General features: G+C 40.3%; 1 protein-coding gene across 2 annotated transcripts in view; it reads right to left on the reverse strand.

The window, feature by feature from the left end:
* Nucleotides 1-12,425, reverse strand: part of SCFD1 (sec1 family domain containing 1) — a 54,161-nt gene extending 41,736 nt beyond the window's left edge. Inside the window, exons 1-6 of one of the 2 annotated variants that reach the window (XM_086463521.1) lie at nucleotides 12,395-12,425; nucleotides 7,897-7,967; nucleotides 6,984-7,072; nucleotides 5,910-6,000; nucleotides 5,019-5,141; nucleotides 4,115-4,202 (exon numbers count right to left, since the gene is read on the reverse strand). In XM_086463521.1, coding sequence (XP_086319647.1) covers nucleotides 4,115-4,202; nucleotides 5,019-5,141; nucleotides 5,910-6,000; nucleotides 6,984-7,072; nucleotides 7,897-7,967; nucleotides 12,395-12,425 — 493 coding nt within the window. Of the gene's footprint in view, nucleotides 1-4,114; nucleotides 4,203-5,018; nucleotides 5,142-5,909; nucleotides 6,001-6,983; nucleotides 7,073-7,896; nucleotides 7,968-12,394 lie in introns of those variants that run through there. The other variant, XM_009948147.2, reaches the window with a different exon arrangement.
* Between the last annotated feature and the right edge of the window lie 2,539 nt (nucleotides 12,426-14,964).

Raw genomic sequence — 14,964 nt, forward strand, 5'->3', positions numbered from 1 at the left:
AAACAGTGTGGAAGAGAGTTAAGAAATAGGGTTAAGGAAGTTTATGGTACTTTAATACTGAGAAAGCAATCCTCCTCTTACCCAATGTCTGTTAATAGCCAACAGTTTTTGTTGCAGAGGAGATCAAAAAGCAAGATGCACCCCTTAGCACATCCATTAGGGGTTCCCCACACACTTTTTTTTTTTTTTTTTCATAATTATTGCTCACTATATAAGATCAAACACTCATAATCTTTTCAATTATCTCTGACAATGATTACTGTAACTTGCAGATTGCATTAGTATTGCATTATTAAAACCTCCTAGAAAACCATGTTCTGGAACAGAAATGCCCAACCACTTGGAAACCATTTTTCAGATACAAACTCCTCAAGAATCACTTGCGTAATTTAAAGAGAATTACAGTATGCGGTTATCTATATTTAAAGATTCTAAATCCCACCTCTTGTAATGGAGATTTCTTTTGGAGATTCCTTTTCTTTTTTTTTTTTTTAAATAAATTTACTGTCAGTCTCTAGGTTAGGGATAATTCCCAAGTTGTAAAACATTTCACACTACAGATAGAGAGATTTCCCTCACATATTTAAGTCAGAACAAGAAACACGTAGCAACTTTTCTATTATATAATTAACACTGACAAGAATGTAGTAGCCAACAGGAAACATTAAACCTAAGATCACAGGTCTCAAGTCAAGCACTCTCTCAGGAATCATGCTATAAATCCTCATTTGTTTTATTTTACCTTTAAAAATTTCTCACATAATTACCTGTCTTACACTCTTTCTTCAAAAATGAACTTCAAAGTCTGAATATTAATAAGTCTTCCATCCCAAATTTATGCATGGACAGCCATAATAACTTTAAAGGTGCTTTTTTCCCCCCCAGCTTTTGTCCTCTAAGAACTTTAGAGATCGGTATATACTAGCAATTTCTATCAGCAGCTATACTTGATAAGTCAAACTTTCTACTAGGCTGCTAGGATGACAGCAGCAATAGAAGCAACCCCCTCAGCATTTTTTTTATTCTGAGTTCAAGTTTCTGAAATATCAGCACCAAGAAAGGCAGACTGTTCCAAATATCTGGATTCTTCTGTAATGACAAAGCTTTGAAACTAACTGGGGCTATCATTCTGTAGTTATCTCCAACTAAAGGTCTCCCAGTTTACCGGGGGAAATAATCTTATTTTTACTCCCTTGCCTGTCTCAATTTTAAAACTTAATTCCCTCCCTATTATTAAGGTACTCATTTATGATATTCCAGTAATCTCCATACTGTCAGTGCCTTCTAATTTTGTGTTAACATGGAGATTTAATGAGCACATTCCTTTTTTTTTTGTACTATAGTAGTCAACACAAATACTCAATGTTACCACTCCTTAGACCAACCTTTGAGAAACTCCATTAACAGACTTTCAGTAAAATGTTCTATCATGTTTTCTATATATTCCTCTCTCTCCACCGTAACAAGCTTATGGGGGATGCATCCATTACAGAAAAGTAGCTTAGGTCTCCTACATTTTCTTGTTGTTTTACAAAATTGATCCAAATTTGGTAAAGAAGAATCCAAATAGCACCAAACAGGAACATCAACTTTATACCAATATTACCCATTTACTCTTCTTTCTACACAGTCATAGAAAAACAGAGCCAGAGGAAGCCTGAGGGATTATCTTAGTCAGTTCTCTTGCTCAAAGATGATTTAACCCCATGTTATTTCTCTGTCTAAACCAATTTACAAAGCCTCCCAGTCACAAAAATGCCATAAAGTTTATACATAAGCTATTCTAATATTTCACTATCTTTAATGTTACAAAGTGCTCCTAATACCTGACCAGAAACTTTTTTGTTGTAATTTAAGCTCATCACTTCTTGTCCATTACTACATGGACAGAGAGAATGTGTCATCTCCTTTCTGTGAAAGCCTTTTACATGACAGAAGAATATTATCAAGCTTATTTGTCCTGACATTACCTCTCAGTAAACGCAGTCATACAGCCAGGAAATCAGGAAACTGAAAATGAACCTTTTTTGTCACATTTGTTCTTAGTTCACTTATTCAGCTATACATGTGGCCACACATGGCAGTGCTGCTGCAAGAACAGCAGCTGTCTTTCATCACCATCGGATTTCCATTGACTATGTAGATTATGAAACTACATACAAACTGGCAGTTTCCTGCTTGGGTTACTCTCCAACAGCAAAAAAGACCACTTCTTCTTTGCCCCTGTGCTCCTACTGCCTGCCTGTGTCTGCTCTAGAACTCACACAGCAAGGCGTATCGGCTCAGTGCTCTAATGGAAAACTAATCACTCTCTACGGGAGATAAGGTTTCTGTTCGATCAGCTTTTGGAAAGAGCTTGCTTCTAGATTGGTTTAAACATGCTGTGAAATCATGTGTCATGTGGCAAATTTCAGCAGCCCAAGAGGAAAACAAACCACATCGAAATCGATGGGTGCAAAACATTTTCAGCCATTCTAATTCGAATTCCTTGTCAGCTAGCAGGAATCTTATGAAAGCCAGTCAAGCATCTTTACATACACACAAACACATCACAAAACAATTATTACTAAAACCCTTAACAGCAGGTTTTAGTAAAAAAAAAAAAAAAAAAAAAGTCTGCTTTTCAAACAAAAATGCCCTTCATTCTGACAATGGAACCAATCCCCAGTGTGGGACAGAACTCAGTATTACTGATCCAGTTTTAAAGAAAGGTACTGATTTTGGAAGTTGGGCAAGAGAGGAGAAAAAATCTCACTGCTAAATGTTAGGCAAACGGAGAATTCTCATCTCTACCTGGTCACTAGTGAGTATTCTGTGCATCCAAATAAAACAGGAATTGTGTCACACTGTGTGTCGACACTGTGACTACACTAAAGTAATGAGGAGCTGCTGCGAAAAATGGGCTATCTTGCCTCTGACTTACACAATTCTGCTGCTTCCCTTGCATTGGATTTGTAGATCACACAAATAAGCTGGTTATTTTCTACAGAATGAGTTAACTGAACAAGCACTCTGCAGCTCCAAGATTACTTGTTCTGATGTAAAAGAAGGAGAAGATGAGGGAAACTACAGCACGGGCAGCAAGACAACCCACCCTGTGACAGCTAGCCATCTGAGGGGCAGGAGAAGTAGAGTGATAGTTCTCTGTTGACTTAGCATATTGAATGAGTCAGGGGAGTGCAAAAATCAGATCAAAGGAGGGAGGAAAACCATGTGGACAATTATGACAACTAGTATATACATTGACTTGAGCTACTGTAGCACCATAGCTGTAGGTGTAACTGACCTAAGGCAGCCACTTGGTTTTCCTGCTAGGTTCCAAAACAGGTCCAACAGAAGTCCCAAGAGAAAGGAGAAGGAAAAGAAAAAAAAAAAAAAGGTTCCATGAGGCTGACTTCACTTGCAGCTCTGAGAGTTTATGAAGAAGCTGACATGCTTGGCTCCCATGCTTGCGGAAGCAATCAGCATTTCTTATTTTCTAGAATGCCCTTTCCCAGATTCTGCCCTGTGCTGCTCCAGCCCCTGATCCTAACCACCTCCCCTTGCACACCTCCACGATTTCATGTCTTGAATAAGAAAAGCAGTGACTGGTCACTGACTAGAAGATACAAGAAACTCTTATCAGTTAAAAACACCTTTCTTGCTTTGCATTCCTTACAACGACTTTTCAACTGACGATTCACACAGAAACAAAATACTTAATTCTTTAAGAACTACAGAAGTGATTATGACTAAATAGTGGTGCTTAAACACAGCAGCCACCCACAGTGTCTATCTACAGACGTAAACAGTATGAAGTTTTTCCTATATCATTCCATGTATAAAACCCCTATTATCCATATACTGCAGTCTATACTGCAGTTCTGATTTACTAAATATGTTATTTAAAAATGCACAATCATTTTTCAGTATCAGAATAGCCATTTAGTAAAGATGCTGAAATTAATACATAAAAACTGCTTCCTTCATAACTTTAAACTACACCTCTAACAGATCATCCTGAATTCTGAGCAGATCAAAGCAAAATAAAATCATTGCTTGGTATTAACTGCAACTTCAAAAGTAAATTTCAACTTTAGACATTCTGGTATAATTTTACACAAATTTTACTTACCACGATACGAAACAAGTTCTTTGTTTTGGTTACACAATACAAACATGTCATCTTCTAAAGTAATAAAATTAAGATATTGATCAAACACCTAGAAATCAAGGAATAATGGTCAGAACAGTCCAGAGTGAAGCATAAAAAAAAGGAACTATCTGTGACTTATTGCTACTTCTTTTTGAACCTTTTACAGAACTACCTATTAAAAGAAAGAAATGCAAGATACAATGTATGAATTAAAACACCTGTGTAAGGACTGAGTGATAACACAAAACACTAGAGCACCTGAAAAGTGCTAAAGGTTTCTTTCTCTCATGCCAGTAGTACTTCCTAACAGGAATAAGAAAAACTGAATGTATTTAAGTATATATGAAAATAATTAGTTAATCATTTGCAGGTTTTGGTACAGGCATTCAACAGAAATAACCTGACACCTGCCTCTAAATCATAAAGGTATAGGAGTGTACTGAGTAATAGTGTGCACATATGAAACATCCACCTCTGCAGTACGCTGCCTGCTTAAAACAACCACTGCACTCCTACTGCACTTTTCATGTGTTTAGGAGCTAAAACCCCCACCCCATTACACACGCACTAGGTGCACTCACTGAGCTGATGAGACTGGGAATACTCTGAAAGCGCTGCATTTCCTCTCTTACCATTCCGCACAAAGGTCTGGCAGCACTTGGACTTTTCACTAAGCTGCAGCACAGTATTAAGCTGCATTACTGAGATGACTGTAGATTCCCTTTTTTGCCCCAGTAAATCTATGCCCGAATGTAGCTAAACGTTCATTTTGTTCATGATTCAGTCAACAAAGCTGTGTGTGGCACTGAAGTGGCCACGTAAGAGCGCAGTAACGCCTGTAATGGTGGTATCTTTAACATTAGAGACTGTGGGATTCTCTTACCTTTGCCACTTGAGTTACTGCATTAGCACCTATGGCAGCATTTGCAATATCTTCCAGTTTACTTCTCGAAATGGCAGAAATAAAGTTTAAATAATAAGATTCATAAAGTTGGTTTCGAAGATCCTAAAAGGAAGGAAAACCACAACCTTTTTCCTGCATAAGTACTAATATATTTCTGACTAATTAAGAAACATTCATACTTTTACTATTTGATGTTCCAATTACCCACACTCAAACAAAATTTTCAGAAGTGCTTAGCTGTTTGATCATACAGCCCTGTACACAGTGTTTTGAGTACATAACCAGATACAACCTAACACGGAACTGCAAAATAAGGAAATGAAATTTAAACTACCAGAGAGCAACTAGAATTCCACACCTTACCACTGACCAAAAATACCCTTTGCTCTTTTTCCTTCCTTTGGTGAAGATGTCAACCTTCCATCATTCCTCCCAGGGAACGATAGGAGGTTAGCCTAGTTCAACCCTCCCACTCAAAGCAGAGTCAAATAGAGCAGGCAGCTCAGGACTGCGTCCAGCTGAGTTCTGAACATCTCCAAGGACAGAGACTCCACAAACTCTCCAAGCAATCTGCTCCAGTGTTCGTCCACCCTCATTAAAATAGCTTTTTCTTCTGTTTAAATGGAAATGCCTATATTTAGATTTGTGCCCACTGCCTCTTGTCTTTTCACTCCCAAAACCCTCTCTCTGAAACACAGAGACGTATTTACCCTTCTACTCTCTGGGAAATTAAAGTTTTGCATGTAAAAAGTGCACGTGTTCAGACACGTACAAGAATCAGATACAGAACAGCCGCACTCTGGTGAGCGCAGGATTACTTCACACACTCTGTTGCGTCCACTCATTTGAAACATTAAGCATGTAAGTTACCTGGCACATTCTGTCAATATTTTCTTCCGTTGGCATTACAAAGTAAACAGCTGGAACATCTGGAATAGCATCCCGATCTGAATGCAAAAGCCTGAAAGGAAGAAAAAAATACACCTCTAATGTGTTCCTCCTCTGATTTGTGTAAAATCATAAAAGTTAAAGAAATTGTTTGTACAGACACATTTGATTTACTACAATTTCTCCCTATATTTAGCTAGATTTTTAGCAAGAACAAGGCATGAAAAAACAGAAAAAAAAAAATCATATCTGTGTAATTTTTGGCTCCATATATTAACAGAAGTCTCTGAAGTTTATTCAAAGCTTGAGAAAAAGCTTCACAAATCTTCAAAAATAGATTAATCCATTCAGAGTAAGGTAAAATACTGCATCTAGAAAGTTCACGTACCAATTATTAATTGTTGACATGATATAAAAAAATGTGCATATCTCATACTATTAAACTTGCCTTTCCTGCCTAAAGGCAAGGTGCTTACATGTTTCTCTCACATTTCTGCTGATGTCAACATGTTAAACTGTGCTTCAATTTCTAGCCTTCACTTAGTAAAAGTTAGTAAACTTTTGAAAAAAATATCTGTATCTTCCAAGTTTCTCCATGACTATTACCACAGCTAAGGAATGACAATGAACTAAATAAACGTAATCTGGAGAAACAGAAATGGGAAATCTCTTAAAATAATACTTTAGGATTCCATATGTTTGAAGAGACAATTGAATTCTATGTGTAAAAAGACAAGCAGAGAACATGCACAGTCCCACGGAACAGTTTGTGCCAAAATAATTTTAACATTTATGAATACAGGGGATTTGTACAGACAGATTCCAAAAAAATACCTATTGGATAATTTTTATTTTCAAACAGGGGCCTCCTGTATTTAGTAAAATCCTACTGGACAGTGTTCGGAATTCTCTCTCCACTCCCTGATTCTGAATACCATCTGATCTTAGGAACAAGTCAGGGTATAATCTTTATTTATTGAGTGATTTTCAAGGTTTTACTATCAAATAAAGTTCATTTTAGAAAAAAGAAAAGAACAATTTTTAAAAAGTACTTACAGATGCAAAGTGATTCCCATATCTCTCAGCTCTTTCACTGACAGCAAAGGTGAGATTATATCTTGGCCAAATCTGTCATAAATGAGAACCTGAAACAGATACACATCTTCTTACAAAGTGCTGTAAAAAGTGGATACTGTAGAATACAGGAATTCAAGTTTACAGAGCTACTACCCTAACCTGAAAAGTGATAAACATTTACCAATTTATAATAAATCCTTAATTCAGCATGGACTTCCATTTGTGCTTACTAATCTATAAATTTTAAAGAAGAACAAAAAGAAACTCAATGACAAAGGAGGAGGAATTATCACTTCCATCTCTTGAAAAATGTCAGGAATCTGCTGTCAGAAATTTGTTACTTTAAGTGCAGAATTTCTCTGACCACGTTTGGGAGGAAACAAAGGGAGAATCAGCGAGGGAAAAAAAAAGGAAGTAGATGCAGAGACAGAATATACGCTTCGTAGTAGCAAAAACTTCTCACAATTACAAGCTACTTTTCAAAGCTAACAAAGGTAGCTTGAGCTCAGCTTGTTCTAAATTTAAAGCCATCAATAGTTCTTCCCTTTCTACGGGCTTCTCACTGACTGTGAGTTTGCCTGTAAGGTACCATGCGAGTTTCTGCCAGCAAGTATCAATGAGACCCAAGTATACTTAAAAAATGTCCTCCTCAGTGACTCATTAAAATGTTGCCTAAAGAATCAGTTAGTCATTGGGTCTTCAAGCAGCCAGTGTCTCACATATGTATTTTCTCAGCAATTCTGATACTAAATTCTGTATATTCATAACACAGGAAAAAATATTTTGTACAAGTTAATAACATAGAGAAGATACTCAAGTTAGTTAAAATTTGAAAATCTGAACTTTTCTGAACACTACAGAATTCTCTTCTTCCTGTTCAAATAGTTCTTACCTTCCATACTGGTTCTCCTGTGCTGTTTTTAACAGGAGGAACATTGAAGTTCAGCATACGTTTCAAAGCCACTGAAAAAATAAAGCAGAATAATGCTTTACACTTCAACAACCAAGATTAATTGGCAGGATTTTATTATACATTTCATTTGAGAAGAAGACTATCATAAAATATAAACACAACAAGTCACATTTTCATTATTTTTATGCAGCTTTGATTGACAACTGGCACGTCAGCTAGAATTTATGGGCTCTGGAAGTCACTGCAAAAAGAAAAGAAGCAAGTCCCAAAACGTGAAGGAAGAATCTCTCTCCTTAGTTACATGGTCTATATTCTGTTGCAGTTTGCCTTAAAAATAACACCTGTATCTTCCTGAAGGTGAATTCAGTAGGAACTAGCTTGCTTTATTCCCCCGATCTGCTTTTCCTACCCCACAGGAACAACGTTATACACGCAAACAAAAAATACCTTTACACCTGACTAAAACTGATACACATTTTGAAAACTCATAGGAAAAAACTGCTGCTTTAAGAGGTACAAAAAATACCCCTAATTTGCAGCAGGAAAACTCTTTGAAACAGGATTGAGCTTTCATTTAACTTCCCATTCAACACAGAAACCAAAGCAGATTCCTTCACCTACCTCTAACTTAGAAATCTATTAAGGAGTCCTTCCTCATTTATCTGATTAAACAAAACACTATGTGCTGTTCTTCCGTCTTTGACCAGTAGCAAAAGACTATTGGCATCAATATAAGTTAGTGGCTATTCTTTTCAAACTCATAAACAAAATCAGCATAAAGGTTTGCAAAGAGGAAAAACTTCCAGAAATCAGAGCCACTTTGCTCATAAACGGAGAGCTGTAGAAATGGTTAACTTCTGACTCTTCAGCTGAACAAGCTTGTGAGCATACTCAAGGCAGTTCCCAGGTGTTTCCAGTATCCTAGGGCAGCTTAGGCTGGAAAGGACCTTGGGAGATCTTCAGCCCAACCTCCTGCTTAAGCAGGGTCAGCTGTGAGGCCAAGTGCTCAGGGCTTTACCCAGTCAGGTCTCCAGGGACGGAGATGTCAGAACCACACTGTGCAACCTGTGGCACTCACTTTCCTTGTGAAAAAAGTTTTTCCTTCTATCCAGTTTGAACATGTTGTTTCAATTTATGCCTGTTGCTCCTCACCGTCCTGCCATATACCACCACAAGGAGCCTGGCTCTATCTTCTCAATGCTCCCCCGCCACAGGTATTTGGGAGCTGCTGTCAGGTCCCCCCTGAAGCTGCCTTTTCTCCGGGCAGAATAAGCCCTAGTCCTGCAGCCTCAACTCACAGTGCTCCAGCCCCTGACCACCTTGGCGGTCCTTTGCTGAACTCCCTCCAACTGGTGAACACATTTTCTGTACTGGCAGCAACAAACTGGACACAGTATCTACATGGGGTCTGCTGGGGCTGAGCAGGGGGAGGTAACCACTCCCCTCGACCTACTGGCTGTGCTCCTGTGAGTATGGCCCAGGAAGCTGCTATGCAGGGGCACTCTGTGGGCTCGTGTTCAACTCGCTGTCAACCGAAAGCCCTCGCAGGCCTTTTCAGCAAAGCTCCTCTCCACTCTGCCAGTCCCCTGCACTGTTGCCTGTACATTGCAAAGGGTTCTTCCTTTCCAGGGGCAGGAATTTACCATTGCTGAATTTCATAAGGTGCCTGCTGGCTCATTCCTCTTGCTCACCTAGGTCCCTCTAAGTGGCAGCTCTGAACAGATCCCCCCAGTTTGCTGTCACCCGCACACTTAATGAGAGTGCAGTTTGACACTTCCTCCAGGTCACTGATAGAGATTTTAAACAGGACAGGTCACAGCACAGACCCATGCAGTGCTCCAGGTATAGTATGTCTGACTAATCACACTTATCAGCTTCCAGGTATAGTATGTCTGATTAACCACAACCCTCTGAGCCTGACCATCCAACCAATTTTTTAATTATCTAGTTGCCCATCCAGCCAGCCCACAACATCCTAACTTGGATACAACAATACAATGTCAAAAGCCTTGCTGAAGTCAAGCTAAAGGACATACCCTGCTCTCCTGTTGCCTACAAATCCAGGTGGTTTATGACTGAAGGCAATCAGGCTGGTAAGGCATGATTTACCATACACAAATCCATGCTTGCCTTCTCCTTCGTGTAATGAGAAATATTTTCCAAGAGGATTCACTCCACGATTGACTCCAAAGTGACACAAAGGCCTGGGAGAATTTGTTGGTGAAGACTGAGGCAAAGGTGGCACTGGTACCTCAGCCTTATGTGTCCATCACCACTAAATGACCAATTCCACTTATCAACGATCCAACATTTTTCCTTATTCATATTTCCACTACCAATGTCACAGCAGAAGCTCTTCTCATTCCTCTTGACGTGCACTGCAAGTCCCAACTCCAGCTGAACTTTGGCTTTCCTAACACTGTCCATCCATGCCCAGGCAACATTTCTGAAGCCCTCCTTCGCAGTCTGTCCCTGCTTCTTCCTCCTGTGTACTGCCTTTTCCAATCACATTATCAGCAGTGAAACTTGACCATGGGAGGTACAAGCTAGCAGTGAGTGCTGGGTCTTCCTGGAATCCAGCCTTCTACTCGCTTCGTACTTTTTTTTTCTTTCCTTTGGGTTTTTCTTGGGTTTGTTTTTTTTTTTTTTTTAACACTATGGCACAATCTTAAAAGCTGATTACAGACTGCTCCTGGAGCGTTCACTCTCTCACTGCCCGTGACACTTTCCATCCATTTCAGCCATACAAGCGATTTTGTATCAAGCTGTAAGATTATGTATTTTGGTACTACTGGATCTGAAGCAGCTGCTTTGTAGAGTTTACTATTTAAATTAAAAATTGGCATAAGCTCTCTACTAAGGAAGACAGCAATCAGACTAGTGACGGGCTGTGACAATCAGTACAAACGCTGAGCAACTCTCTGGGTTTCTTTCTTGTCTTTATATTGCCACTTCATTTACGTTTAGGCTGAATATTCTCTGGGGCAAGGATCAGGTTTTCACTGTGCTTGCACAATGATACACTTTGATTGGTTACGAACCAGGATAAAGGTCACAACAGATGGTGCACGTACATGGCAATACAAATGCTAAATTATAATAAATCTTTTCCTTTTTCTAAATATCTTTTAGTTAACTATTCAGCCTACCTCCTTGCAAATGACCTCCCCAATGGAAGACAACATGGGTTCAGTGGTAAAGGTTAATTAAAATAACTAAGTAACAAGGTGATGCACAACAGAAAAGAACAAAGCTGTAGGGAATACCGGCTCGAAGACAGCAGGCTTTATCAGAAAGGTAGCAAAGAGAAGTAAAGGACTGCAAAGGAACATCAAATAGCATTATCAATGGTAGATGGCCACAGAAAGGAGATTACAGAAAGTAGATTCTGTTACAAAAAGAAGATAGAGAATAGCAGTAAATATTTAAGGTCCACACAGAGACTCACACCGAGATTTTTAAGCAGATTATTTTAGACATTTAATGTTAAATAAATGCACCCAGAATCTTCTATACCACCAGAAAGATACTGCAGTTGTCCAGGAGAAAGTGACAAGATTACAGCTCAAACTACTGACAAAAACTTTGGCGAGCAAGGGAAGTAGTGGACTATGGAGTCGACATGCTTTGCGCTTTAGGAGTATCTTCAAATGGGCAGCTCAAGGCTCCACAAAGCAGAATCAAGACAGAGAAGGAAAAGTCAATTATGGACTCATAGCAAGGTGTACATAGGGGCTGAATAACTAACTCTTTACTGACAGAAAACCTCCTGCACAACTGGTTGTAGTTGTTAATCTCATATTCTCAGTTTCTTGAGGGTCAGCACCGCTCCGAGACCTCTGCATTGTCTTAACAGGAGCATCGCAACAGAAGCTTTAGTTTGGCACCACTAAACGGCATTCCCCGCCGACCCTTGCCACGAACAGAAAGGAAGCTGAAACGGAGGGAGAGCACAACGCGCTCCCCACGGCCACGGAGGACGGGCACTGCTCAAGTCCCGGGCCCGCGCAAACCCCTCCCCGGCGGTGATTTCCACACTGCGGCGGCACCTGCGGCCACGTCCCGGGGGTGCCTCGACCCATCGGTGCCCGGGCAGGGCTCACGCACGGCCCTGTGCCCACAGCGCGGGCCCCCTCGGCGACAGCTGCGGCCAGAGGCGCCCGGAGTCCCGTTTCCCCGGGCCCGCCGCTGCAGAGGCAGCTGGACGGCGCCCCAGCGGTCGTCGGTGGGGCAGGAGAGAGAGGGCCGCCGTCCCGTTGCCGGGAGACCCAAGCCGAGCGAGAGGACGCGAAGCTCCCGGCGGAGGCGAGGTGGCGCCGAGCCGCCTCCATCCCGCCACGGGGCCCCACCGGGGGAAAGGGCGGGGGAAGAGGCAGGCAGGAGCCCCCGGTTGCAGTGTGAGGCTGACCGTGCTCCCTCCCTCCCCCGGGCCCCGGGAAGGGCACTGCCGCGGCGCAGGCGGCGGGACGTCGCTTACCTGTCTGCTTCTCCCGGATACCGGCCGCCATCTTCCTGCCCCGCCAGCCCGGCCACCGCGCGGAGCCCCGCCCACCGGCGCGTACGCAGCCGCCGGACGACGTGGCGGCCCGTGCAGCGGCGGGAGGCGGGGCCCGGCCGCGCTTCCTCCACCGCCGCCAGGTGCGGGCCCGGCTGGGCCTGGGCCGACCCCGGCCCCTCCCCTCCCCGGCGGCGGAGCCCCGCACGCCCCCCGCCCCGGGAGCTGGCTGTCAGCCGTGAGACAGCGCGGACTGCGCTAGAGCTGAAACCCGCTACATCCCCGAAATAAAGCCACGGAGGGTACAGTTATTCCAGAAATGTAACCCTTTATTGCCCTTCGGACATACACATGAGTTATTTCCCACAATTACCCATTATTTCAACACTAATGCTACACACCTGTCACATATAACGTTGCTTGAAGACGCAACACTTCAGGCACCGATCCCGCCGTTATAGCATAAGTATTTACAAAATTACACTGCTCTGCAAAACAGTTAATTACCTTTAGTTTAAAAAGAACACTTAATACAATACAAAATCAGAAAGCTGCATTGTTGGGTTTTTTAGGGGTTTTTTTGTTTGTTTTTTACAAATATTGGTATCATGACAATGATTTTCTGTATACACGATTCGACATTCCAGAAGTTTTTCAATTTAATTGTTCTTTTATCCAATTAGCTATTCCCTTAAGTAAAAAATCCAGCAAACCCTGAGCTTTACAATGCCTTACCATATAGTACAGAATATCAAGATACATTTTAAAAGCATATTTTGTAGCCTCCAGAGTTGCACTTCCCTGTATCTGAATGAGAATTTTTTAGTACTATTTTCAAAATGCACGTGCAGAATAAGTGTGAATTAATGATTAATACTCTGCTCTACATTTTAAATAGACCTCTCAAAATCCTCATCTTCTAAGCTTTGACCTCTTAATGAAAAAAGTCAAAGCCGCAGCACATGATGATTTAGACTTAAGTAGAAAGCGATATTAATTTCTTCTTTTGACTATATTTCACTGATAAACAAACCAGTTAAAAATGCCATCAGCTTTTTCTGATAAGCATCCTTTGCACAGGTGAAAGCAAGTCACAGAAATTTCCTATCCCTTGTTTTTTCAAACACAGATATAAAATACTTGGGTTTAATTATGTGCTTTATTAAGGAGACCATATTAAAACCACTAATACTAATCTATTATTGTTTTCTAGTAAATGCATAGCTTATTTGACATGCTAATTCCAGACAGAAGCTTAGGGTTTGATGCAGAAACTGCAGAGTGAAGTTCTTTGGCCAAACACAAAGAGGACTGCAACAGTTCTCTTGTGGCCCTGACAAATCTTATAAAAGATATAACTTATATAAAAATATATTTAATACACAACAGCTTATATATATATATATATATATATATATATATGCAATTCTTCTCCTTTGTTACAGAAATACTGAAAGTAAGAAACCTACCTAATTTCCAGATACGCCTGAGGTTAAAGTTGGTGTAAAGTGAAACCTACCCAATAATACTGCACTTCGCTGACCTGCTATATCAATTAAAAACCTGATGGTCATTATAGCTACAGAAATTGCTCTTACGGTGTCCAGACAAAACAGTCCTATTCTGTGTTGTGATGGATTGGAAGTCAGCTTATTCAATGGAATTTCAATGAACAGTTGAGTAAATTTAAGATTTGTCTATATAAATAAATGCTGAAAATAAGCACAAGAGAGGAAGTTCTTCTCCATAGCAGCATTTAGGAATACAACTTGAACACACTGAGGATTATAGTAAAATGTCTGTTAGAATTAGAATGTTGATTGAACCAACAAGAAAGGAAAGACAACTTGTCCTGAATGTGTACACATCAGTATTACAAAACCACACAAGTTCTGTGTAAGAAAAATCTTTTTAAGCACTAGAGACTAATTTTACTAAATTTAGTTAAATTTAACTAATTTAAATTTAAATTTTATGAATTCCATGTTTTGATATAGCATTGTACAGCAGATAAGTTTCATATACATGTAGAGCTAACCAATTTGTCAGCTGTAAAAAAACCCCACAACTATCAACTGCTTTAAAACTATCAACCGCTGAATTCAAAATTAAGAAGCAAAAAACGAACCTTATTTTTACCTCAGATACTTTTTGCAGCCTTATAGTCACATTACCTTATTATTTATTTCTCTGTTGAAAGTTTTAAAATGCAGTTTATTTAGTCCTAAGTTTTAAACCATTTCCCTTGCCACTGCAGGTACTGAAAGTCCAAGAACTATCCTTTAAAATTATCCACGCTCTGCTTGCTACTTCTTTAAATTCTGTACTTTCCATCCAGAAAAATAACATAGTATCACAGAAGACATTTATCTCTACCTAGGCAAGAAAAAGGAATACTGCATAGGGCACACCACTCACTTTTAAAGTACAATGCTCCACCTGCAGGAGACTCCTTGCTGTATTTTAAGAATACAAACATACAACATGAATCCTTATTATGCAAATAAACTTGCAACTTGGTGCAAGTTACCCAACAGACCATTCTGAAGGGT

This window comes from Leptosomus discolor, chromosome 3, assembly GCF_034619465.1.
Source record: "Leptosomus discolor isolate bLepDis1 chromosome 3, bLepDis1.hap2, whole genome shotgun sequence".
In the NCBI taxonomy this organism is placed as follows: Eukaryota; Metazoa; Chordata; class Aves; order Leptosomiformes; family Leptosomidae; genus Leptosomus; species Leptosomus discolor.